Source organism: Heliangelus exortis, chromosome 2 (assembly GCF_036169615.1).
Source record: "Heliangelus exortis chromosome 2, bHelExo1.hap1, whole genome shotgun sequence".
Classification (NCBI taxonomy): domain Eukaryota; kingdom Metazoa; phylum Chordata; class Aves; order Apodiformes; family Trochilidae; genus Heliangelus; species Heliangelus exortis.
Genome location: NC_092423.1, coordinates 3755964 through 3783475, shown reverse-complemented (window position 1 = coordinate 3783475; position 27512 = coordinate 3755964). Strand labels below are relative to the sequence as shown.

Genomic DNA, 27512 nt, shown 5'->3' with positions numbered 1-27512 from the left:
AGTAAAACACTATTTTATTTCAGTCAGTGTCTTCCATTGACACAGTTCTGCATTTCTGCAAATGAGGCCAGCAGCATCACTGCTGAAGTCAGCAAAGGTTTTGCTCTTGGCCTCTGTAGGGTCAAACCATTACCCTGTGCAGCCAAATTGTCTTTGCAGAGGACTCTGTGCAGTAACAGAAGACTGAAATTAAAAAAAAAAAAAAAAAAAGATACATTTTAAGTTTGCCAAGTCAGCTTCTGGAAATGTTTCCTCTACTGCAGTTCATCTTGCAAGGACCAAGGATGTGCTTTTCTGCTCTTCTATCAAAGCCAACTAAGTAGTGAAAAAAATTCTATGTAAAAGTCACAGCCCTCAGCATGGGAATGAGTGAAAAAATAGCCTGAGGCTATGAGGATACAGCCTTCTGTCTTAGCCACCTACTCAGGAAAGGTCCAAGCCAGGACTGACAGACACTGCTGCTCACCTCTCATCTCTCAGTGAAGGTGACCTGTAAAAGAAGGTTGCTTTAGCCTCTGGTTGAGACAAAAATCCCCTCTTGAGTGGTCAAAGGAAGTTTTATTTTTGTTCCCAGTAAACAACACTGGCTTGGGCAGCATGATCCCACTGAACATCCTCCCTCTTCCTTTCTTATCAGAGTCAGTAATCTCTATGCCAGCACAGTGTACCCACTCCTCCCATCGTTATTTTTTCCTCTCAGAGAGGAATCAATCTTATAAAATAGAAGTGAAGCTAAAAGCAGAGAGAAGTAGCCCATGAAAAACCAAAACATGCTTTTGAAAACTAAATCTCCACGTAACTTGCAGGGAATTTCATGGGCAATGCAGAGATACAGACAGCTCTGTCCATAATTCACAATATTTCCATTAGAAAAAGGTTGGAAACTTGGATTATCAATGGGATGAATTCCAGTGAGATGGGGAATAAATCCTAGTGTCTAATCCTACAACCAGAGCAATTATTTGGTCATTGTGTCCTCATCACAGAGTACATCATGGTGAGGTGGATATCTGAACAGAAGAAGAGCTGGGATTCCATCTGATTTAGGCAAGTGGGGTGGGAATCAGTTCAAGGCTGAGAATCTTGAATTTATTTATGATTATGAGTGAATAAAATGGCACTAGAGTTATAGAGATATAGAGTTAAACCTGTCCCAGAAGACCCTAATTTCAACATCTCCAGTGCAGATGGTACTTGCTCAGTGCAAGTTCCACCTGTTCCCCAACAACAGGATCATGAGTGGCATCTATAAAAAGCATTTTAAAAGATCAAGGAAGCCTCCTTGAGCAGGTTGAGAAGAGCAGCTCTTGCTGTGTGCAAATTCAGTGTGAGTCACTCAGATGCTTCCCTTCAGATAGGCCACGTCCTCTGGGCATCATAAAGGAAAAGTGCTGGATAAATCTGTCACTGAGAAAATGAGTTTTCTTCTGTTGAAGGGGCCTGCAGAAATCTCTGTGTAAAGCTCTTCCCCTTGCATCAGGGGTGGTAGCCCAGGTAAAAGGACCTAAGTACCTTAGCAGGGATTTGGAGGCCTCTGTGATTGATGGAGGTGAATCTGAGCCCAATTTTTTGACTGAAGCAATGAAGGCAACTGTCCTAACCTCATAAATAATGTGCCAGGACCTGCAGTATTGCCCAGGATTCCATGTGATGTCTGAAATCCATCTCTAAGCTGATTTCCATCTATCTTGGTGCCATGCCAAAGGGCAGATCCACATACAGGAGAGGTCACACACAGGCAGGGACAGGTCAGCTCTTGGGATGGGGATTCCCAGGACTGGGGTGATGAGGCTCAGGCAGACCCTTTACATCCCAGTGTATTCCCAGACCAGCTGTGAGAGGTGCCCCTTTATGCTTCTTTGCTCTAAATCCTTCTTGGATCCAAGTCCTAAAGCTGTAGCCCACTAAACCCCCAGTAAAGAAGCCAAGGGAAACTTGGTAGTAGTGCAGTGATGCTCCATGGTGCTCATCAGCATTTCTGTGGAGCTGATGGACCTTTTTTGGGGTTTTTTTGTAGAGTTGTGTTCTATTCACAGGTGGGAGACTCATGCAAGTGTCTTGGTTGGGTGTGTCCCAACCTCCATCAACACCTCAGACCAACTCTTGTCCAGCTAAGCTGGGGAATTTCAGCAATGATGAAGACTGACAATCCTGAGCAGTTAATAATGAGCAGAGTTGTTATAACTGAGGGGCAGACATATGAGTATTTAAAATTAATTAATCACTGTCTCCAGCATCTGAGCTGAATTTTTCATGCTGGGTCAGCTGGTCACTGCATTACTTTGGGGAGAAAGATGGTTTTCTCAGAGCTACAATTATTTGAAAGCATAAAGTGCTGTTAGACATAGGGAATACACCTGGTAGGTGTAAAAACAAGCTCAGGCTTGGTTTTCCCATCCTTATGTCCTCCTCTGTGCCACTTTCTCAGAAAGTCACTTGCAGTGGGACTTGGTTCCAGGCTGCCCAGAGAAGCTGTGGCTGCCCCATCCCTGGAAGTGTTCCAGGCCAGGCTGGATGGGGCTTGGAGCAACCTGGGCTGGTGGGAGGTGTCCCTGCCCATGCAGGGTGTTGGAAAGAGATGAATTTTAAGGTCCCTTCCAACCCAAACCATTCTGTGATTCTATGGCTCTATGAAATGAGGTCCTAGTGTCACACTCTGGCAGGTGCTAGGAGAGGGTTGAATTCATTTGAAGTGATCAGTGAGGACAAGTCCCTCCCCAAAACATGTGAGGCATCAAGAAAATCCCTTTCCACCCTTCTCCTTTCAACCAGAGTGCTTCACAGCAGCTGTTTGCAGCAGGAGAGGGGAGGAGGGGGGGAAGTGTCACCTTGTCACTGGTGCAAATCAAGGATTGCTTTCAATTCAACATCTTCCCCGTGCAGAGCACCAAGCAAGAGCCCCTTACCAGAGAGTATTAGCAGCCAAATTCTCATGCTTTTGCTCCCCAAAAAGTGCAGGGTATTATCCAGGCAGACTCACTGAAGGCAACGAGGCCATTGCTGAAGCAGCATCTCAAGGATGATCTCAAGGATGTCCTGTGAAGAACATCCAGGCTGGACCTGGACACACAGATGAGGGGAAATGGCCAGAGCTGTCATATTTCTTTGAGCAGTTATTTCTACCTTCAGGTGTTTTGCAGTGGGTTTGGCTCCTTAGAGAGGAATTTCCCATTTTATGTTTTTTTCTTTGGTAGAGTGCCAGTTCCCATTACCTGTGCTGCAGTGAAAGCTTCACTCAGCAAGTCTTTTAATTACTCTTTTCCTGAAGAACAACCATCTTTCCCTTTTTAAATCTCTCCCTTTCCAGTGCAATCATATCTATTCATGTTCATTAGTTTACCCTGCTTCTCCTTTTTATTCTTTTGTTAAATATAAATATATATAAATATATATATATATATCCCCAACCTTCTTTTCCTTCCTGAGTATTCAGATTTGCCTTTCTTCAAACCTCTGTCTCCAACACCTTAAGCTTTTCCAGTATCTACCAGGTGTGGAGTGATTGCAGTTGGGCTTAAATTTTAAGGACTAATTAACACAGATATTTTGGAGGTTTTTTTTGCTTGTTTGGGTTGGTCTTTTTTCATAATCCTGAGGAATCAGTTTGTCCCCTTGTCTGCCTCCCTGACAGAGCAGTGGCTGGTGAGTTACACGTCAGGGTAGGACTTTGGGGCATCCTCTCTGCCTCTAAGCCACCTTCCCACAGATGGAAATCCAAAACCTAGAGAGCAGCTCCATGCTGATAGGGGTCATGGTCCAGCATATCAGTAGGGTTTCCAAGGCTTAATGTACCTCCAAGCTCACACAAACAGCACCTAGACCTGAGCTGGCTCTCTCAGGGATGCACACTCTACTCCAGGCATGGTGAAAATGCTTAACACATGGTGAGAATCACCACTCAAATCAAGTTTCGTAGGGTTTTTGGCTTTCTACCATGGAGCTTGTTGCAAAAAGCAACCCCAAAGTTACATCAGAGCAAGGTTTCTGGATAATTCACTGTGTTTGCTATGCAGAGATGCTGCAGTTCCCCACTGTTGATTTCTTCTCTTCCAGGTAGGCTGCAAAGCCATGATGGTTTTCTTCCAGTACTGCATCATGGCCAACTTCTTCTGGCTCCTGGTGGAGGGATTGTATCTTCACACCCTGCTGGTCATCTCCTTCTTTTCAGAGAGGAAATACTTTTGGTGGTACATCCTGATTGGCTGGGGTATGCATCTTCCCAAAACTGAGTGCCAAGAGGTGATCCTGGAGTCATCTCCCCTCCCTGGAGCTGCTCAAGGCCAGGCTGGGTAGAGCTTGGAGCAACCTGGTCTAGTGGGAGATTTCCATGGCAGGGGGATAAGAAGGAGATGATTTTTAAGGTCCTTTCCAACCCAAACTAGTCTGGGGTTCTATGATTTTTGTTAAAATTTAATCCACAATCCTTGGGGCTCAGACAAGGCAGAGATGGGGTATGTGGTACCTTGCTGGTAGTGCAACCAGCAGCAAGATCAAGTGATGGCCAGAGGAGCTTTAGCCTAAATCTCTAAAGGTATTTCAGAGCACAGTTTGTCTGGTTTTATGGTGAGCTGAACACCTCAGTGGCTCTAAGGGCTTTGGGCTTGAAACTCCTCATTACCTGGGACCGTGGAGCTGATATCAGGCAATGACCTTAAATTTCAAGGCTGAATCCCAGCAAAGAAAAACTGCTGGACTGAACCAGAACTCTCCTTGTCTTCCTGAATTCAGGCCAGCCAGCTCACCTGAGATCCCATGGCCCATGTGCTAATGCTGATAACCTTCTGCTTACTGCATTCAGGATTTCTCCAGCTTTAATGTTGAATCCAGTCTCATACCTATGAGGCAAAATACATGAAATAGCTAAAAATAAAATAAAACAATGAAACGCCAAGGAAGGCAGAATTAAAGTCTTCACAGAGTAACTCAGAGCTGAATTCCTGTTTTATGCAAATTAATCCTGCCAGATCAACCATTCTTCTGTCTCCAAAGAGGAAACAGAAATCTCTTTGCCCCTTTAAGCCATTTAGCTGAAGATTTCTGTATAAGTAAGCAAAGTCCATGCTCTCAGTAGCTGAAACCTGGAAATAATTAGAGCAGGGAAGAATCTTGAAAAGAAACAAATATAGAGGGATATGCCTGGACTCTGAATCTGATCAGTTAGCCATGGAGTAACTTCCATCAAAAGTGACAGGAGTTATTCCTGCCTGGGTTCACACTGCAGAGGAGAGACAATTCCCTGTGCTGTGAGCATGAGAAAAGATGGCTTTGTTCCAAACACAATTAATCCAGTCAGACCTTGCTTAAACCTGCCTTCTGCATAGACACCTTTTCTGTCAGCACAGCAGAGCTGGCAAATTTAAAGCAAATAAATGTTTGAAGCCAATGATCTTAAATCAAAGGAAATCTTCTGCACCCCTGATGGGTTCTGAGGTTGCTGAGGTGGGGAAGGGCAATTTGAGAAAGTGAGATGTGCTTGATGGATCTTTTGGCCCTTTCATTCATCCATCATTTGCAAGAGCATCAGTGATGGATTCAGGATGGATCATGCAGGAATTAATAATTTGGATGCACTCATTACAGCTCTTCCTATTCCTATTACCCCTGCACTCAGAAATCACAGGCAATAAACAGCACACAGCCCTGTGACCAATGCAGAACAAAGTGACACATCCCTCCTGGAACATTTCCAAGCTGAATCTCATCAACGTGAGAGACAGAGAAAAGAGGCACCACAAGGATGGAAGGAGACCACCTTAGTCAGGCAGATCATGGAGTGAAGAGGCAGGTCCATCTAGCCAGCTGCAGACACCAACTTGTCACCTTGTCCCTCCAGGCTCTTGTCACACTCAGCAGAGGTCCAGACAGTACAGTAAAGGGACTCCAAGGGCATATTTCTTGTCCTAAAGCCACCACCTGAAGTAGCTCAGCCAACCTATGTGTTAGGAATAGATATTTGATGCTCAAGAGGGCCTGTGGTGGCTGGTTTAGCTAGGGGTGTACACAGTGATTTATCTTCCTTGCATTCCACCATCAGAAGTGGTTTCGTAGGCACTGCAGCAGGAAGATAAATCTGCAAGGGAGCAGCTACAGGAAACTCATCCTGCATGGCCTTTGGGAGACAGAGGCAGTGTGTTGCTTGTTTGAGATGTGAGGGCTGAGAACACAAAGCATTTGCCCATTCTTGGGGAAAGCATCACCTGGGTCACTCAGGAGAGCTGCAGGGGGATGGGGGAGAACAGCTCTGAAGAAAAAAAATTGTAATGATTTCTGACATTAACACCATCTCTTCTCTTGTCAGGTGCCCCCTCCGTGTTCATCACTGCTTGGACTATTGTCAGGATTTACTTTTTTGACGTTGGGTAAGCCCATGGACTCGTTGCTTTTTTCTTTTGTGATCTTTCCTTTATCTCCAAGGAAGGCCAAGGAAAGTTGTAGTGACCCATGCCTTGGTGTCAGAGGTGGCCCTTGCCACCATGAGCTGGGAAATGTTCCAAGATCTGCCTGAAAACCCATATTTTATGTCAACTTAGACCCATCACTCACTCTCTTTGTTTCCCAGTCCCTTCTTAAGGATATTTGCAGGGAACCTGTGAACAGACCAATGCCTGAAGAGGCTGCAGGAAAGTTGGAGAGAGACTTTTTATAAAGGCATGGAGTTGATAGGATGAAGGAGAATGGTTTCAAACTGAAAGAGGGGAGATTTAGATGAGAAATTAGGAAGAAATTCTTTCCTGTGAGGGTGGTGAGATGCTGGCCCAGGTTGCTCAAGGATGCTGTGGCTGCCCCATCCCTGGAAGTGTTCCAGCCCAGGCTGGATGGGGCTTGGAGCAACCTGGGCTGGTGGGAGGTGTCCCTGCCCATTCAGGGGAGTTGGAACTATATGATTTTTAAGTTTTTTTCCAACCCAGACCATTCTAGAATCAGGTCACATTTGGCCCTGTGATCCTGTGTATAACAAAGCATCTGAGCTGCTGCCCTGTGCTCAGAGCAGAGCTTTGCATCCTGCAGATTTGACCCCAAAGATGCTGCTGCAGCAGATATTTAAATGCACCCATTAGCTTTCTCACAAATGAAGTAAAAAAACTCATTTTTTTCCCCCAGAGGGATCTTTGGCTCTGTTCTTCATCCCCTTTAACCTGGCAGCAGCCTCTGATATTTTATATAAGAAGCAGAAAGAATGCAGCTAAATAAACAAGGCAAAAATCAGAGAATAGATGCAAGTAAATAGGCTCTGATCCTGCAGTTTCCCTTCATGCTTTTACCCAAACAGTCCAACTGTAGTAATTAGAATGGATTTTGATGAGAAAACACTGCAGAGAGTTACAGAATCATGCAATTATGTACTCCCTGTGCATGGCCTCACTTCTTGCATTTACAGCACATGGTTAACTCCATTTTCTCCTCTATATTCTCTTTTTCTAAATGTGTCCTTATGTCAGAAAGAGAAGCAGCTCAGATTTCTCATTACTTTTTTTTTTTTTTTTTTTTTTTTTATAGCCACACCAACACACTTCCTGAGGGCTACTGACTTCTTTTATGGTTCCACTCTATCTGCATAAAACTGGCCTTATTTACTCTGTTAATAAATAAATAGCCTCAACAAAGAGACCAAAGGATTTCACCAGTCTGGATACCAATTCTCCTAACTAGATATTCCTATTCAGCTGCAGCAATTCTTAATAGAAATTGTCTGCATTGTCTGGAGGCCTCAAAGCTCTACAGTTTTCTGCCAAGTAAAACAAAGTGTGAATTTACAGGATATGCTAATACCTAACATTTATATATTTATTTATTGCATACTAAAATTACCTACAGAGAAACAGTTGGGGAAATTAATCCAGATTAAGTAAAACCTAACTATGCAAGATTGGTTAAGCAGCATTAAGCCTCTGTTTAAACATTCTGACTCCAAATTAAAGTGACCTTCAGTCAGACTGCCTGAATTTATTTTAAAAATGAAGTGCACTAGACATAATTAGGGCCACTTTAATTCTAAATGAGAGGGCAGCATGCACCTGATGAAGTTCAAGCATCTCTATATGAGCAGTTGGCTCTCACCTCCTTTTTTAGCAGATTTAGTCAGAACAGTCCCTGGAGTGCAATTCCTTTCATCCTGAAGTTGGTGCCTAAAATAGGTCTCAGGAACTGTGCCCTACAAGGGCCTCTCTTTGTCTACTTTTATTTGCACTGGCAATGCATGAAATAATCTACAATGGGCTCCACTGATCTATTCTAAGACCTCTTTTCATTCATGTGCTCCTACAAATGCACCTGCCACCACCTGACTCCTGAGGTCTGCAGGGAATTGTGCCCCAGGCAATATTAATCATTCCCACAGCATTCCTATTCTGTCATTTCCATGGTGTTCCAGATGATGGAAAGGAGTGGTGTGGTTTGCAGCCAATTCTGACTTCAGGATTGTCAGGGTTTAACACTGCCCCGGCAATTAAACAGAGTAACAGGTGATCTGTATTCATCCCCCTCTCCTCCCTGATAAAGAAAGAAGAGAGAATAAGGGAGAGAGACTGATGGGTTGGGAACTAAACTACACAGCTTGAATGAAACAGGAATGAGAAATAGGAAAAATTACCAAATCTATACAAATATACAAGAAAATTGATCCCAGGTTCCTCCCCCCTTTCCCCCAATAACTCTCAGGTCACCCCCGAGGCTGCAGGGCAGCCCTGGGAAAGTCCAGGCTGGAATCCTGGGGTCAGCAGCAGTTGGGAGCTGGAGGCAGGAACACACAGATTCAGGCTGGGATGGATCAGGAGCACAGGCAGAGGAAGGGATGGAATCCTCCCAGGATGCTGGGTGAAGGAAGGGAAGCAGGAAAGGCAGGAAGGGCAGGCAGCTGGAAGCTGGCTTGGCCCTCATGATGCCTCAAATTTATCCTGAGTATGAGGTGTATGGGATGGAATCCTCTGTTTGGTCAGTTCTGGCATCTCTCTTGTCTGTTCCTCCCCAAAGGAGGGGTTCAGGTGGGACCTCTTTACTCCTTCTGGAGGGTAAAATTTTCCTCAGAGCTGAGCAGTGTCCTTGGCTCTGCACACCAGTCTCCAGCAGTAACTATAAACACCCAGAGTTATCAGTCCCAGAGCAGCCACTGACTGAGAAACTTGCTGTTCATTTCAGCAAGTGCAGCTCCTTACAAGAGACTGAGCTGAAAGCAGAAGTACAAGACAGAAAATCACCTTTATCCTGGCCCAAACCAGGACAAGGATGAAATGAATCCCACCCTGGACCCTATTGCCTTGTCTGATTAGATCCCTGGCTATGGTTGGATTCATCCCATCATAGGCCTCCTGGCATCTTTTTAATAAGGACACGTGGATTTTTTTCCTGATGGTGCCAATCCCCCTGCCCATTATAGTGGATAGCACTGGAGACCTCATGAATCAGTGATTTTCACAGCATGTCCTTGCATCAGACCTCAGTGAAGGAGAAATTAAGTGAATCCCCATCCTTTTCCACAGTCACCTCAGGGTAGCATCCTCAAACCATTCCATTACTGAGGGAAAAAGACCTCACAGCCTTGTATCTGGGGAAAATGGTACCCACCAGTGCTTAAAGCCACTGCAAAGGAAGTTTTTAGCTCTTCCCAGCCTGTGCACACCAGGTTTAGTCCTCTTCACATCACCTGGCATAGCTCTACCTTCAGCATCCAGGAAAACCAAGTGCTTGAGAAGGTTACACAGCTGCTTTCTGGTGTTCCTTGGTGTTTTAAGTCTGTTTTTTTTCTTTTTGTTGTTTCTTTTTAGGTGCTGGGAGGAAGTTGTGGAATCCCCATTCTGGTGGATCATTAAAACTCCTATTTTGGTGTCTATTTTGGTAAAGTATCAGCACATTTTGCTGGCTGCAAAGCCATCTTTAATACTGGGTGGTGGTGGGGGGGGGGGGGTGAAGTGTTGTGGAAAAGTGTTCTGTAAATGGTCATGGAAAATGTGTTGACAGAGTAAATCCTGCTGTATATTCAATGTCTGTCTGAGGATGAGGAAGCTCACCCTCTGGGTAAACCTCTTTAAGCTCTGGCCATAAAAAGAGTTTGGCAAGCCAGGTAAATCTTATTTGTTTTAACTCTGACCACCCTGATCCAAACTGGGCACCCTGGGCACCCTGGTGCAGCAGCCATGGGTAAAATAAATATAAATATAAAAATTATAAATAATATAAATAAAAAACTATAAATATAAATATAAATATAAATATAAATATAAATAATATAAATATTTTGGTTGTCTGAGCAGACCACATGAAGAGCACAGGGTGACCCTTTTCAGCTGTGGATGTCACCACTGTCAAGTGAAAATGGGATGAGTCCTGCCATAAATTCCTACCTAGAAACAAAGAGGTTCCATCCATTCCCCCCAAGTATTTGCCTCTGGCTGTAGCATCCCATGCAAAGTCAGATTCCAGCTGTGTGTTTTTGAAGTAAGTTCTTGAGAAGCTTGGATGATCTCCAGATAAATCAGCAGAGGTGCTTGGCTTCTTACTTCTCTGGAGATGGTCAGTTCTGACCACAGAAACCATGAGATTTCTGTGGAACTCTTAGTCCTTCCATCCCTGTTGAATATTTTGTTTCCTCTGTCAGGTATCGAGCCCCATCTTGAAATCAAATGAACTTAGCTTTGAGTTTTCTTAAAGGAAGGCAAGCATGTGGGAAAGGAGGAAAAAAATGTAAAAGAAATCAAACCAAATCTATCTCTTCTAAACAGAAATCTTTTCTTAGGCACACATTATTCTTATTCCACGTACATTATGACCTTTACAAGAAGCTTTTTTTTAATTCTGTAGCATTTGTCATACAAGGATTTCAAACTGAGTCTCAATAATGACATCTTCCTCTATTCCCCTCACAGAAAAGACATACAATACTGAGATTAAACATCTCCAAGTCTTTATATCATCATAAAAAGCTATAGGTATCTCCCTTTCCCAAGATAACCTTTCAGTAAAGAAATACACCCTGTGCTTCTTGGATCAATGAGGCTGTATTTTTTTTTTCCAATAAATTATTTCCTCGGTACCAAATGAAATTTCCCCAGCAGTGTCTGATTTTCCTTCTGCAAATATCTTATAAATCTGGCACAAAGGAAGGCCACGAGAGCCACTGTCTGATGAACAGCAGGAAGGAATGTAACATGGGAAGAAATACAGAAATAAGATGTAAGATATAAGCATATATAAGATGTAAGACATTAAGCACAGAATTGATTTTAGTTATGCTCTAGGTTTAAAAATAAACATCTTCTCCAGTACTTTGATATCCACATTTTCTGCCATCCAATGCTGTTTTAAGCCTGGAAGTTCATCCTCCACCCAACTCATCCCTGCCCTGTGTCCATGTTTGCTCCTGACCACCTCAAGCCAACACAGTCAGGATGTAGCAGCTCCAATCTTCCCTTCAGTGCTGCTGCTTTGAACTGATAAATTCCACTTGTCACCAAGTCAGACCCAAACCATTTTTATAAGCAAATAGATATGAATGGAAAGTGTGAAAAATGGCACGGGAGAGATATAAACTGATTAACCCATGCATCATAACCAAGAAAGGCAATTAATTTCTAATCACTCACAGCCTTGGAAAAAAAGAGTTAGTGTCTAAATGAGAGATGTGCTTCAGCCTACTTTATTCACCTGTTGTTGTGATAAATGTAGGAATTGCTGGAGGAAATCTTTACAATCTGGTTTTGCAGCGAATCAGGTTGGCTGGTGAACACAATCCCTTCCAGCTGCTGAGTCTCTAGAAATCAGAATCATTTGTGTGTGCACTGACCATGAAAGGATAAAGAAAGAGGTTGTGTGGCAAACTAAAACTAAACGAAGTCCTCAAAAATCTGTCACCCCTTTTCTGTTGTTGAAAGCAAGTAGATTTGCCTCATCCTAGGGGCCTTTAGGAAATTGCCATTCCTGTCTCTCTACCTTTGCTACTAAATAGGGTTCAGAGTCCTTGGGTGTGCTCCTGGAGTACTTGAGATTTTTTTTTTTTTGAGTGCAAAGCACCATCTAAACTCCAGGTATTAGTTAGGCTCCTCTGGTCTCTGCATCAAGAGAAATGTGGCCAAAAGGTCAAGGGAGGGGATTCTCCTCCTCTACTCTGCTCTCATGAGACCCCACCTGGAGTACTGGGGCCAGTTCTGGAGCTCCTATTCCAAGAAAAACATGGATATGGTGGAGTGTGTCCAGAGAAGGGCCAGGAGGATGCTCAGAGGGCTGGAGCAGCTCTGCTATGCAGACAGACTGAGAGAGTTGGGGTTGTTCAGTCTGGAGAGGAGAAGGATCCAAGGAGACCTTAGTGTGGCCTTCCAGGATCTGAAGGGGCTACAGGAAAGCTGGGGAGGGACTTTTTAGGATGTCAGGGAGGGATAGGACATGGGGGAATGGATTCAAACTAGAGGAGAATAGATTTAGATTGGATGTTAGGAAGAAGTTTTTAACCATGAGGGTGGCGAGAGCCTGGCACAGGTTGCCCAGAGAGGTGGTGGAAGCCCCATCCATCCCTGGAAGTTTTTAAGGCCAGGCTGGATGATGCTCTGAGAAACCTGAGCTGGTGGGAGGTGTCCCTGCCCATGGGGTTGGAACTGGATGATTTTAAAGGTCCCTTCCAACCTTGAAAATTCTGTGATTCTGGGATGCATGAGAGGGTGTGTTGGTGGGCAAGCATGGAAGAAGAGGTTGTGTGTGTCCACATGTCTCAGGCCCACCATCTTGCCAATGTGACACAGCCACCATAACCTTGCTCTTCCTAGCAAATAAAAAGTATCTCCAGTCTTACTCACATCTTCACAGTAACTGGGCATGTGATTTTATTTGGGGGAAATAAACTCATCTCTGTCATTTCTGTTGAGCTGGAGCCAACCTACAGCCATATTTATTTGAGAAACTTCTTTTCTGAGATCTGGTTATTTTATTTTATTTTTAAGGTCAGGCTGGAGAGGGCTCTGAGCAACCTGACCTGGTGGGACATGTCCCTACCCATGGCAGGGAACTGGATGATCTTAAAGGTCCTTTCCAACCCTAAAAATTCTATGACCCTGTGGCCTAATGCCATAGGAAGGGGGATGCTTTCTGCTGCATCCATGAGGTCTTTCCCATGCTCTCCAAGGTCTCTGGAGAAGATGTGCCCCATAGCATTGAGTAGAGGCCCTGTTGAGTGGATGCTGCTTGGTGTTTTCCTTGGGTTTCCTTGGCTCACCACCTCAGCCTTTGAGATGCTCAGCAGCCAGCCCCATGTCACCGTCTCCCGAGGGCTCTGACGTCCGGCGCTCCGCTAAACTCCCAAGGTTTTTCCCGCCCTCTCGTCGGCTCCTCCCTGCCCAGCAGGAACGTCGTGCATAGCTGTGCTCTATGGGTTTGACATCATCATACTTGGGATGTATGACACAAAGTCCCAAGCAGGCTGATGTCAGGCCCAAGATGGCTGCCACCCTGTGTCGGTTTATTCTGTGCTCCCAGATTTTTGGTTGTTTTTTTTTGGTTTGTTTTTTTTTTGGGGGGGTGGGGTGGGGTTTCTCTGCTCATGGATTTTTTTTAACAACAGCTTGGCACTGAAAGGAGAAGCCCCTCAAATATCAGAAATTTTCCCCCAAGAAGATGACCATGAGCCAGCAATGTGCCCTTGTGGCCAAGAAGGCCAATGGCATCCTGGGGTGCATTAGAAAGGGTGTGGTTAGTAGGTCAAGAGAGGTTCTCCTCCCCCTCTATTCTGCATTGGTGAGGCCACACCTGGAGTATTGTGTCCAGTTCTGGGCCCCTCAGTTCAAGAAGGACAGGGAAGTGCTTGAAAGAGTCCAGCGCAGAGCTACTGAGATGATTAAGGGAGTGGAACATCTCCCTTATGAGGAAAGGCTGAGGGAGCTGGGTCTCTTTAGTTTGGAGAAAAGGAGACTGAGGGGTGACCTCATCAATGTTTTCAAATATGTAAGGGGTGAGTGTCAGGGAGATGGAGTTAGGCTTTTCTCAGTGGTGACCAGTGATAGGACAAGGGGTAATGGGTGTAAATTGGAGCATAGGAGGTTCAAGTTGAATATCAGAAAAAATTTTTTTACTGTAAGGGTGACAGAGCCCTGGAACAGGCTGCCCAGGGGGGTTGTGGAGTCTCCTTCACTGGAGACATTCAAAACCCGCCTGGACACGTTCCTAGGGGATGTACTCTAGGGGGCCCTGCTCTGGCAGGGGGGGTTGGACTAGATGATCTTTCGAGGTCCCTTCCAACCCCTAAGATTCTATGATTCTATGATCTATGAAACTGTATTAAAGAGCAACGCTGATGGGTGATTTCTCTCTCTGTTTCCTTCCTCCCCCCACCCAACAGGTGAACTTCATTCTCTTCATTTGCATCATCCGGATCTTAGTCCAGAAGCTGCATTCCCCAGATGTTGGGCACAATGAAACCAGCCAATATTCGTAAGTCTGAGACTTTTCCAACCATATTTTTGTGGGGTTTTGGGGGGCACTCATTTGGCTGGGAGTTCCTGATTGCTTCTGTCTGCGCTGATCAGAATCAAATATTTGTGACTCAACCAAAACTGGTCAGAAAGCAGCAAGTGGGGAATTTGCTAAAACAGCTGAAAATGTTTCGTGTCAGAACAGAGAGGTGAGAAGGTTTTCATCTGGGATTAATAAAGTGAAAGCAGCAGTTATGCTCATGAAACAAAATAGGCTTTTTCTCTGTATATTTAATATTTTGGGGATTCTGAAGGCAAGGGACATTGCTAACAGAGTAGCTGTCCACAGTACACAGACTGTTTTTTCTGCACTGGTTGCCCCTCAATTCCTGTTTTCAAGGGAAACATGTAGAAAATTAATACATTCAGTAGATCCATGGCAAATTTTCCTAATTTTAAAGCAGATCCTTAACCTAGATTGGGTCAGTTCAATGCATTTCTCTTCACTATTGAGAGGTGCCACTGTCTCCAAACTTTTACTTGAAGTAATCTTTTTATTCCAGGGTTATAAGGTTGACTTTAATAGGGCTGTTTATAATGAACAACATGAAAGTAAGATCAGCAGCTGTCCCAGTGGCCAAGACTGGATGTAGCTGCAGTATTTTAAGAATGCAAGAAACCTCCCTGTCTGCATGGATTTATTCTGGCTTCAATACAAATAAAATAAAAGTGAAGACTTATTTTTGACTCTTGCCACTGTCCTGGCTTAGCACACCAGCTAATCTAGATATTTATTAAATTATCCCTTGAGAAGAACTGAAAAGGAAAAAGCCCAGTGACTACATCGTGACTGCTCATAACTCCTCTTTGCTGTTGGAGGGAGCAGTGAGGAACCTGAACTCAGTTCATTTTCTTCAAGAAGGCAGACAATATAAATAAATATAAATATAAATAATATAAATATAATAAATATAAATATAAATATAATAAATATAAATATAAATATAAATATAAATATAAATATAAATATAAATATAAATATAAATATAAATATAAATATAAATATAAATATAAATAAATATAAATATAAATTAATATGGTCCTTAAATGCTAACCAGCCACATCACTGAGGCTTTCTCCCTAGTGATGGAAATTTATGCATTTCATCTCCCTCTTAGGGATTTTCAGATATTCATGAAAGGAAATTCCAGTATTTGACCTTAACATCTCCCTGCAGCAGTCAGAGCCAACCACCTCTTTTTCTCTTGTCACAACACAGCAACCCCAGCAGACCCCGTGCTTTCTGTCACCTCTCTTGATGTATTTCCAGCTGGGCACTGCATCTTTTGCAATCCTCCCTGGGTTGCAATCTGGGCCAGGTACACAGATTAAATCAGCATATTGAAATATGTTCTAGTGCTAAGCAGCAGCCTGGAGCACTTGGCTCCTGTTCAGCTCAGCAGAAGGGCTGCCAGCATGCAGCAGAAGGGTTATGCCCAGCTCACCTCAGAGGTCGTGCAGAGCTTTGGGTTCAGGTTTTGCAAGGAACTGAGAGGTGCCAGGAAAATTCTCTTTGCTCTGTAAACAGAGCCAGGCAGTGAGTAACGTGGACTTCTTCTCTCAGATCTGCCAAGCAGGAGGTATTGCTGATGTAGAGATGGTCTGCAGACCTGCACCTTCCTTCTCCACCTGGAAAAACATGTCAGGTCCTTCAGGACATGGGTCAGCTGCTCACTTATTGGTGTCCAAACCAAATCATAGAATCATAGAATTGTCTGGGTTGGAAGGGACCTCAGAGATCACCAAGTCCAACCCTTGATCCACTCCCGCTGCAGTTCCCAGCCCATGGCACTGAGTGCCACATCCAGGCTCTTTTGAAATATCTCCAGGGATGGAGAATCCACCCCTTCCCTGGGCAGCCCATTCCAATGGCTGAGCACCCTCTCCAGAAAGAAATTCTTTCTAATGTCCAACCTAAACCTCCCCTGGCACAACTTGAGACCTCTTGTGCCCTCTTGTCTTGCTGAGAGTTGCCTGGGAAAAGAGCCCAACCCCCCCCTGGCTCCAACCTCCTTTCAGGGAGTTGGAGAGAGTGATGAGGTCTCCCCTGAGCCTCCTCTTCTCCAGCCTCAACACCCCCAGCTCCCTCAGCCCTTCCTCACAGGACTTGTGCTGGATCCCTTCCCAGCCTCCTTGCTCTTCTCTGGACCTGCTCCAGCACCTCAATCTCCTTCCTGAGCTGAGGGGCCCAGAACTGGACACAGGACTCAAGCTGTGGCCTCCCCAGGGCTGAGCACAGGGGCAGAATCCCTTCCCTGGACCTGCTGGCCACGCTGTTCCTGAGCCAGCCCAGGATGCCATTGGCCTTCTTGGCCACCTGGGCACACTGCTGCCTCCTCTTCAGCTTCCTGAATGAGATGCTTTAGGATGTCTGAGACACTTGCCTGGACCTGGCACATAGGACCTGGGTCCTATGGAAGATTTGTACCCTTATACAGCAGCAGCTTCTCTGAGGCATCTGAAAGTCTCTGTTGAGTGCCTTAATTGTAGTGGAACATGAGACACCACCCTTTCCTATGGGAATTAATAGTAAATGTCCCAATCTGAAGGTTGGATCCCACCTGTAGGATCCTCCCTGTGTAGTCCTGAGTTTTTGAGCAATGCCATTAGGCATGTGATCTGAAACTGTAGGTACCTTGCTTCTTTTTCATGTCTTTTTACCTGAAACACTGCTTCAAGCTTCAAGGATTTTTGCCTTCAGGACCCGAGAAAAAAAAAACAAAACCCAACAAACAACTGGTAGTGATACGTGCAGGTTCCTCCTGCCAAATCTGAGATAAATATATTTCAAGTTAACAACATCAAGGATCTCTCATTTGCATTTCTCCCTCTTTCTCTGGTTTATTTCATATTGTTTATTTTATAACAAAATAACATCTTGACAGGATTGTTCAGTTCCATCCAGTTCCAGTATAGCTTCAGGCTGGAAGTTCAGGTGCTGACTCACTCATTAATGCTGCAGACAGCGAACTGGGCTTTAATGTGTTGGAAACTGTGAAAACAAAGCTCCCAAAACAGTTTTCTGGAAGTGACAGAGACATGTGCAAGGATGGGACAGCAATATTTCAAGCAAATAGGAACCATTTTCTGCAGCAGAGAGCTTGAGCAAAATTCATCTCTTTCTATGCTGTACCTGTTCGTGGATCGATATCATCTTCAAAGTTTTCTGAGCATCTTTTCTGTTCTGCATTCAAGGAGCATGATTAAACCATGGGTTCACTTTTGCCACTCCCAAGGAGAGGAGGAGGCTCAGTGCAGGCTGTGAAGATGTGTTTTTTCCTAAATTTTTAAATTTAAATTTTAAATTTTTCTTAAATTACCTGTCACCTTGTGTCTGTCAGAGACACCATGTCTAAGGAGTGAACTCTGTGCTGGGAGTGGAAGTAATGAGGTTTGGGAGAAGCCTTGGCTTCCAGCAGGTTGCTTTACCCAGGTTTGGACAACCTCCTGAGCAGTTCTGCCTCCTGCACAGCCTGGCTTTACCTTCCTTGGAAAAACCACACCGTGGCTTGGAAAGATGATTTTCCTCAGTTCAGTGGTTGGGAGGAAATATCTTTTAAATATCACAGGGCTACACCATAGGACTTTGCCTTGAAGCCAAACTGAGATCTTTAGTGTGAGGGTGGTGAGATGCTGGCCCAGGTTGCCCAGAGAAGCTGTGGCTGCTCCATCCCTGGAGGTTTTCAAGGCCAGGTTGGATGGGGCTTGGAGCAACCTGGGGGTGGGAGGTGTCCCTGCCTATGACAGGGGTGTTGGAACTAGGTGGTCTTTAAGGTCTCTTCCAACCCAAACCACTCTGTGATTCTGTGATCTAAAACATATCAATATTCTGGGAGCTGGGAGCAAGATACTGGTTTGGAGGGTTGTGCCAACTGGAGGAGGAGGCTCCTCAGATTGGACATTTATGCTCTTTTCATTGCCACAGGTGGGAAAAATCCTATAAATTGTGTTTAAAAAAGTGTTGTCTGCAATGATGAGATAATATTTTTCTAATCAATTGCAAAGAGTGTCTCTGTGGATCTGGTGCACAAAAATCACATCTCAGCAATCTCCTCCAGGCTGAATGTTCCTGAAAGACTGGGGAGAGAGGTCTCTAAACAGCCAGTGCTGATATTCACTGAACTGGGATCTGCTTAGAGAATTACTTGCTCTCTCATATGCCAGAACCTGAGGGAATGAGGGCTGGATCACACTGGAACAGGCTTCCCATAACAGATGTGGAGTCTCCATCTCTGGAGACACTCAAAACCTTCCTGGACACCATCCTGTGCAACCTGCTCTGGGTGAATGTGGGGAGAACCTTGGAGAAGATCATCTCCAGAGGTCCTTTTCAACCTTCCCTGACATTCTATGAGTCTGTGATACTGGTGTGGGTCACACTGTTCAGAATTTCTTCCAAGAGGATGGAACATGGTACCCTGAGGGTCACCAGTGACAGTGGCAGAACAGGGCAACCAAGACTCAGATTCTGCATCTGCCCACTGTGAACAGGGCTGTGCCTCCTACTGAGGGATGTGGCAGGAAAGGAGAATTCCTGGAAAGTTCCTCAGTGTCCTACAGGCACTTGTTTTGCCTGGAATGAGGCACCCATCTGCCTTTCAGCTCCAGTCACAGCCCTGGGAGAGCTGGAGAGGTCTGCTGGGGGATGCAGTGATGAGCATCAGCTGCATGAAGCTGGCACATCAGCCTTCCCAATGGGCTGCTGCAGATGGTAAATCAATGAAAATGGTCTGAGGGAGCTGAGACTGATGGGACTCTGGAGGTGGAGGATTTGCAGATGGAAGAACAAGTTTTCAATTCTTCCAGAAGCATCTGGGAGAGGGGGACACAGGAGGATGTGGGTGACCAAGGGAGCCAAGGCCTCCATAAGCATCCTTAAGCCCTTGATTTCAATTTATTTCTCTCAGCTATATTTTAATAATGATTATAGTTAATAAATTATCATCTCTTCCTAATTAGACCTCTGATTATCCAGTCTGATGCTGTTAAGCATTAATACTGTTCCTTTCCCTCCTTTGGAGGTGTTCACTGAGCAGTAGCTTGTCATTACTCTGAGCTAAACTTCCCATTTCTCCCCCAGAATCTGTAATATTCAGAAACTCCAAGCAAAAAAAAGACAGCACTAGGTGATGATTTAGCCTGTAGAGATGTTAAAATGTAGGGATCATTTTAACATCCTGTAGAGATGTTAAAAAAGGTCTCCAGTGGGAGGAGAGGGAAGGAGAAGGGAGAATGAAATACATCCATTGAAGTTACCAGGAGTAAAGATGTCACATTTTGTGTTGTCACCACACCTGAAATCACCAGCCCTCTGCAGTCTGTAGGCCAAGGAGAAATAATCCAAGGTGCTCCTAACCTGGATGCCCAGACATATTTATCTGAGTGCTGTTAATGAGGAGGAAAGCAAGGCTGTGGAAATGCTCCCAGCAGGGTCATAAGGATATGACTGAAAGAGAGTAGATTTAGACCAGATATTAGAAAGAAATCTTTCCAGTGAGAGTGGTGAGACACTGGAAGAAGTTGTCCAGAGAAACTGTAGGAGCTCCATCCCTAAAAACATTCAAGGTCGGGCTGGACCCTTGAGCAATCTGATCTAGTTGATGTCCTTGCTCACTGCAGGATATCTGCCCTCTAAAGTCCCCCTCCAAGCTGAACCATTACAAGAATCTATAATTCTGTGATCCTTGGTGAGTCTGAACTGCCCTACAGTGACTGTGCCCAGCTGAGGGTCCATCTCCATGTGTCACTGCTTCCCAGCCCAGCCCATCAGTGTCATCCTGGGGAGGGTAGGCTGTGAGGAGCTATCTCAACACCTCCCATTTCTCCATTTCACTGTACCCCAGACACTTCTTCCCTCTGGGCCTTTCTCATGGATGATCTTGAAAGTCTGGATGTTCCCAGGACCTCAGGATGAATAACCCCTAGCACATCTTGAGGGCTGTCAGGGTTTAACACTGGCCCAGCCTTTAAACCAAGTAACAGATGCTGCCTATTAATCTCTCTCTCCTCCCTGATAAAGAAAGGAGAGGGAACAAGGAAGAGAGACTGATGGGTTGGAAACTAAACTACACAGCTTTAATGAAACAGGAATGATAAGTAGGAAAAATGACAAAATCTATACAAATCTACAGGAAAATTGATCCCAGGTTCCTCCCCCCTTTCCCCCAATAACTCTCAGGTCACCCCCGAGGCTGCAGGGCAGCCCTGGGAAAGTCCAGGCTGGAATCCTGGGGTCAGCAGCAGTTGGGAGCTGGAGGCAGGAACACACAGATTCAGGCTGGGATGGATCAGGAGCACAGGCAGAGGAAGGGATGGAATCCTCCCAGGGTGAAGGAAGGGAAGCAGGAAAGGCAGGAAGGGCAGGAAGCTGGAAGCTGGCTTGGCCCTCATGATGCCTCAAATTTCTCCTGAGTATGAGGTGTATGGGATGGAATCCTCTGTTTGGTCAATTCTGGCATCTCTCTTGTCTGTTCCTCCCCAAAGGAGGGGTTCAGGTGGGACCTCTTTATTCCTTCTGGAGGGCAAAATGTTCCTGAGAGCTGAGCAGTGTCCCTGGTTCTGCAGCCCATTCCCAGCTGTAACTATAAACACCCAGAGTTATCAGTCCCAGAGCAGCCACTGACTGAGAAACTTGCTGTTCATTTCAGCAAGTGCAGCTCCTTACAAGAGACTGAGCTGAAAGCAAAAGTACAGGACAGAAAATCACCTTTATCCTGGCCCAAACCAGGACAAGGGCAAACAAAGGCACTTAAGATGCTGGCTACACCTTCAGGATCCAGGTAATCAGCAAATCTGAACTGCAACAAATTTAAGTTTTGGGGTTGCACAGAGCTCAGCAGCAGGATTTCTCATCACCTTACCCTTTAGCTCCTTTCCCTTCTCCCCTTATGACTCTTTGTTTGTCTTTCCAACAGGAGGTTGGCCAAGTCCACTTTGCTGCTCATCCCTCTCTTTGGCATCCACTACATCATGTTTGCTTTCTTCCCTGACAATTTCAAAGCAGAAGTGAAGCTGGTCTTTGAGCTCGTGGTTGGGTCATTCCAGGTAAGTCACCCCTTGGGCCAGGTCACTGGGTCTGTCAACAGGGAGGATGTCATGAGCTTGAGGAGGAGAAGCAGCAAAAAAATGTGAGCTGGGTTTTTCCTGGACAGACCTAATGTTGCTCTGTATCTCTGGGGGAAAAGCTCCTCACTCCAGCTTGGCCAGATAAGCTTGGAAGATAATTTCACATTTGGCCTCCTGGAATTCCAGAAGATTTTCTCTCCTCATCTTTGGCACCTGAAAAGAAAATTTACCTCTGTAGGTTGGTCATCCCAGGGTTGGGTTTTTTTGTGCTTAAGGGAGAAAAATAAGCACCTCACTTCAGTTTACATATTATTAATATGGTGTAAGAGGGATTTCCTTCTGGCCAATAACAGAAGCCAGAAGCTGTCTTCACCCATTTGACTTTCATGAACTTTCTCCTCTGTTAATACCCAGGTCTTGCCTGTAGATTCTGCTCAAGCAGGATTCCAGCTCAATGGCACAGGAGGCAGGTTCTCCACCAGGATGGATAATGGGGCTGTCCTGCACATTTATTATTATGAAGAAAAGGCTCTGGGGGGACTTTCTGGTATCTGAAGGGGGCCTAAAAGCAAGCTGAGGGACTTTTCACAAGGGGATGGAATGGTAGGACAGGGGGTAGTGGTTTTAAGCTGGAAGAAAGGAGATTTAGACCAGATATAAGGACGAAATTTTTTCCTGTAAGAGTGATGAGACATTGAAACAGGCAGCCCAGTGAGGCTGTGGCTGCCCCATCCCTGGAAGTGTTCAAGGCCAGGTTGAATGGGGCTTGGAGCAACCTCATCTAGGGGAGGGCATCCCTGTGTATGCAGGGGGGTTGGAACAAGATGATCTTTAAGGTCTCTCCCAAGCCAAACCATCCTGTGGTTCTGTGGCTAAGAAGCCCTGATGAAGGTTGTTCCTTAGTCAGTCAGCACTGGGCTGTCAACCTTGGTCCTGCTGTTGTATGAAAAAAAGAATTTATTTATATAATTCATCCCACTGCACCCATCCATGACTCAGCTCCAACCACTTTGTGTCCTCAGAGCCTGAGAGCAGGATCTGACACCATGTCCCATCCAGGTGTCAGGGCCATGCTTCATCCAGTGGTGAATGAGTCATGGCCCTGTCTATATCATCATCATCATCATCATCATCATCATCATCATCATCATCATCATCATCATCATCATCATCATCATCACTTCACATCTGGCATCACTCTATGGGGATATAAATGGATCTGTGTTTACTTCTTGTCTTTAGTGTTTGGAACCATAAGGGCTGAGAGAGAAGTTGGTTTGAATTTTTTTCACTGACAGCTGAGATTCTCAAAAATGAGAGGTGTCACCTCAGGGGAGAGGGGACAGGAGCAGTTTAGCCCCATAGCATCTCTAAGATCATTCTTACCTCAGTGATGTACTAGAAAGCATGTTCAGATCTCCCCACTTTCAGCTGACAGAACCAGGCAGGAAAGTTGGGTCCAGAATCCCATCCAGCTGGAATGACCAAGTGATCCTCTTTGAGCCAAGCTGTCTACTGATGGCTTTAAACACCAGTCTGGAGCAAACTTTGAGCTCACACCCTGCTGCAAGACACCTTAACCAATCTTTCCCTGCTCCTTTTAGAGGGAAAATGTGAGCAAGTGGGTTTTTTGGGGCACCTTAGCAGTCCCCCCAGAAGTGTGTCCTCTCTCCAAGGATGCAGTGAGCTTGGGAGGTGCTAAAATTCTGTTTTCTCCTTTCCCCTAGGGCTTTGTGGTGGCTGTTCTGTACTGCTTTCTCAACGGGGAGGTAAGATAACTCTGTTTTTTGGTTAATGTTTGCAACTCAAGCAAACTGAATGCTCATGGAGAGTGGGATGAGAAGTGTCCCGTTCCTGATGTCACCATAATTGAGAGAGGGGGAAAAGCATCCAGGCCAAATTGCTGACTGCAGGGAAAGAGCTCAACCTTTCTGTTTGAGAGTTTCCAGCACAATCAATAAATGTATCAGGACTTCTGTGGTCTTGCTGCTGCTGGGCCCATCCTTTATTCATGAAACAACACCAGCAGAACTCCCGTATGACCTCGTGTAAGCCCCAAAAGGACCATCCTCAGCAGGGAAGGATAAAGCCCATCTTCAAAGCCCTGCTCGTGCTTCATGCCTTGATGGATCAGACCCACTGCCAAGATGGAAGCTCATTAGTGCAGTGATATTTTTCCTCCTTCTGCCCATAAGCAATTCAGTAGAGGCTGATTAAACCCGTAGGGTGAAGGTTACCAAGTAGGTGCTGAGCAGCTAAAAACTTGGCACTGCTGCCAGCTGGAGCTCAATAAACTGAGCACGGACAAGAAAGAAGCAGCTGTGATCTGGGTTCATCTTCCAGCTTCCTGGGGAGAGGAAGAGTGTCCAGAATCACAATTTGCTCTCTTACAGCTCTGCTACTGCTTTCAGCCACGCTGATGCTCTGCCTGCCTCACACAGTGGCATGCAGGGCAGAACCAAACATTTATTATTGATCCAAAACTGACCCAGGCATTGACATGACTTGTAAGGCACAGATCAGGGCCAGGTAAACATGTTGCTACCCTACAGGCATTGATTTTGCCTTTCCTGTGTCTCCAGTCCTGGGGTTTGCATCCTGGTGTGTTCTGTCCTGCTGAGCTTGCTGATCCCAGAGACCCTCAGGCACAGCTGTTTTATCTAATTCATGCTGTTATCCAAAAAAAAAAAAAAAAAAAAAAGTTGAACTGGGAAGCAGCAGGAGGGGACAGGGTTGGTGGTCAAGATTTGGATCTGGACAGTGTAAAGCAGATGATGAATGTAAACACCCTGAGCAGAAACAAACAGCTTCTATCAAAAAAAAAAAAAAAAAAAAAAAGCACAACTGTATTGACAGCTTTACAAACAGGCTATAGTTAAAGTGTTTGTATTTGGACAAAAACAGGGCAGTGAAAAAAAAAAAAAAAAGCAGCACCTTAATTATACCTCCAAAGTGCAGGATATGTCACCACTGCAGTGGTCTGGAACCATCACTGTATCAGATGAGCAATTCCCTGCGTTCCTCTTCCTGCTGAAGCTCAGGGATTTCTGCTCAAGTAGTTTACTGGATGGAGTATGACCTCTCTTTTCTATGTAGCTAAAAGTTCTGGCTGAATTTAGTGACCTTCATAAAATACCTCTTGGCCCATGGGAAGGTGGTTCTCCCATCGCTGCTCACACCATCAAGGCAGAGCAGTGGAAAACACTCCGTGCTCCTGACTTGTTTGTTTTTTCACCTCCTAGGTCCAAGCTGAGCTGAAGAGAAAGTGGAGGAGGTGGCACATGGAGAGGTTCCTGGGCTCAGACATGAAGTATCACCACCCTTCCTTAGGCAGCAATGGCACCAACTTCAGCACCCAGATCTCCATGCTGACCAAGTGCTCACCAAAGACCCGTCGGTGCTCTGGCTTCCAGGCTGAATTCTCTCTGGTGTGATGGGGAGAAGCTCTCTGAGCACTGAGCATCCACCAGAGAAGCTGAGAAGCAGAAGGATCCCCAGGAATCTGCATGAGCCAACAGAGGACACAAAACTGGAAAAGCCACTGGCATCCAGGACAAGACCAGACAAGTCAAGAGGCAGAGAAATCCTTTTCCTCTCCCTCTTTTGAGACCTTTCACTCTTCAGTTTTAAGCCCTTAGGGGTTGATCACTATGAGTAAAGGTGCCAGACACTTGAGGAGAGCCTGGGAGATCCTGATGTGCCATAAATAATGAAGTATAAGGGGGTAAAGGAGGGGAGAGCCTGAGTCCTTGGTGGCTTCACCAGAACTGGCATCTCTGAAACAGATAAATTGCACTTCTTAAAAAAAAAAGAAAAAAAAAAAAAAAAAAAAAGAGACAGTGAAAGAGAGAGGGAGGCAAAAGGGGGAAGGAAAAAAAAAAAAAAGCCAAACAAATGAATGTGCCAAAAGTCCCATTGCTTTGAGGTGGTGATAAGGCACCAAAGGCAGAGTTGGGGACACAGGGAGAAGGGACAGGAGGAACACAAGCAGGAAGGGATGAGGCCAACTCCTGGCCCCTGCTTCTGCATTTTACCCATGGGAAGAAGATGCTTAGGAAAGCCCCTCGGAGGGTGCCCCAGCTCTGTGGTGTCTTCTACTCATTGTCCACCCTCTTGGCTAGCAAAAGCTCTCAAGCACCCTTGGGTGCTCTCTGGAAAAGCAGCTTGCTGAGAAGGAAGAGTGTGGATGCCCTTCTCTGCCCTGTGCTCCTCTTGTGTTCCTTGGTTGTTTTCAATGATGAAACAACTCAATTTGCATGTATAAAAAAACAGGTAGAGATGCCAAAAGCAGAGCAGGGCTGATGTCTTTCATCCTTTTTTAAGCTCATCCATAAATCTGGGTGCATTAAGACACGTGGGACCATTAGGGATCAGGGGTAAACAACTGGTCTGTAATCTGTTTGCACTTGCTTAGCACACACTGCCAGGAAAGGGAGATGTAGAACCCCGTAATCCTTGATTGAATCAGACCTGCCAGAAGGAGCTGCCCTGCAGGATGAAAAAAATCAGCATCATGGCAGCAAGCAAAAGCATCAGAAGAAGGTTGTCTTAGCATGTAACTGGCACTCCAGGATTCAGGAAGGAGTGAAGGAGCTATTAAACTGATTTCTTCTTCAGCTTTGGCATGGAACGTTCATCCTATGATGTTAGATCTTTAGGATGTGTGTATTTTACCTCCTTTCTGAAGTCCCATTACTTTCTGTGGTGGGTCCATCAACTCAAACCAAGGAACTGCTGGGTTTTTTTTTTTCGTTTCTTGGGGAAGGGGAGAAGGAGAGTTGTAAAAGAAATCCTGCTCAGAGATGCCAGGCAGACCACTCTCGTGGCATCAGATGCAGCTCTCACTCTCAGGCCCTGCATTTGAGACATCCTCAGCATCCCAAACTCAGCCAGCAGACAGACAACACCAGGGTTCAGGTGCTGATATTTGTGTCCCACCCAACTGCACTGAGTGGAGTTGCCCCAGTTTTACATCAGGGGTGAGAAAGCCTTTCCCAGCTCATGTCTGTGCTTAGTTGTTGGGCTGCTGTCCTCCTGTGTCACAGCACTGTCCTTGGTCACCAGTGCATGGAAGGGAAGGTGGGCTCCTCTTTCAGAGATCTTGACTTACCCACTTCTTTTTCTTCATAGTGAAATGTAGCTCGTTGAAGGGAAGCCTCTGGAGAAGAGAAAGCTCTGGGAAGACCTTGGGGCACCTTCCAGTACCTGCAGGGGCTACAGCAAAAGCAGGGAGGGACTTTTTACAACAGCCTGGAGTGATAGGATGAGGGAGAATGTTTTCAGACTGGAAAAGGGAAGAAATTCTTTCCTGTGAGGGTGGTGAGACACTGGCAGAGCTTGTCCAGAGAAGTTGTGGCTGTCCCATCCCTGGAAGTGTTGAAGACCAGGTTGGATGGGGCTTGGAGCAACCTGGGCTGGTGGGAGGTGTCCCTGCCCATGGCAGGGGGTTAGAACTGGGTGATCTTTGAGGTCCCTTCCACCCCAAACCATTCTGTAACTCTATGATCTTTAACTTGGTAATTCTGAGGTTTGTTTTGGTTGCTTGCTCTAAGCAGTGGTTCACTGCCAACAAACCACACTGAGCCCAGGAGGATAGTTGCACATCTGGCCATCCAGTTCCTTTCTCATTTCTGAGAAGGTGGTTGTGCCATTCCATAACCCTCCCCAGACACTGTTATCATCTGAGCTTGATGCTCCCAAAGTGTTTCTCCCCATGGGGGACTGAGAACAGCAGAGAGGGCTGAAGTCAGTCAGGGTCATGAGGTACCCTGAGGTTACCACGGCTGGGAGGGGTTGATGTGCAGTCCTGAATTTCTGTGAATGAGCTCAGATGCCATCATCTAAGTCAGTGTAGCCATGGCCACCCAGCCAGAGGACAGGTAGATGTTGTGAAGATAGTCCAAATGGACTCCATGGACCTGAGATTGAAGTGCTGACCAGAGCTCAGGCTAACCAGGTGCAAACCTTCTTAGTTCTGGCTCCATCACATTGAAACCATCT

General features: G+C 45.5%; 1 protein-coding gene across 3 annotated transcripts in view; it reads left to right on the top strand.

The window, feature by feature from the left end:
- Positions 1 to 26244, top strand: part of VIPR1 (vasoactive intestinal peptide receptor 1) — a 132214-nt gene extending 105970 nt beyond the window's left edge. Inside the window, exons 7-14 of one of the 3 annotated variants that reach the window (XR_011724112.1) lie at positions 4054 to 4207; positions 6299 to 6359; positions 9762 to 9831; positions 14315 to 14406; positions 21362 to 21491; positions 23240 to 23281; positions 24755 to 25351; positions 25383 to 26244. Coding sequence is in view for 2 of the 3 variants with exons in the window: in XM_071734586.1 (XP_071590687.1) it covers positions 4054 to 4207; positions 6299 to 6359; positions 9762 to 9831; positions 14315 to 14406; positions 21362 to 21491; positions 23240 to 23281; positions 24755 to 24946 (741 nt within the window). In the remaining variant the exon portion in view is untranslated. Of the gene's footprint in view, positions 1 to 4053; positions 4208 to 6298; positions 6360 to 9761; positions 9832 to 14314; positions 14407 to 14950; positions 15140 to 21361; positions 21492 to 23239; positions 23282 to 24754 lie in introns of those variants that run through there. The other 2 variants (XM_071734586.1, XM_071734587.1) reach the window with 2 other exon arrangements.
- The last annotated feature ends 1268 nt before the right edge of the window (positions 26245 to 27512 follow it).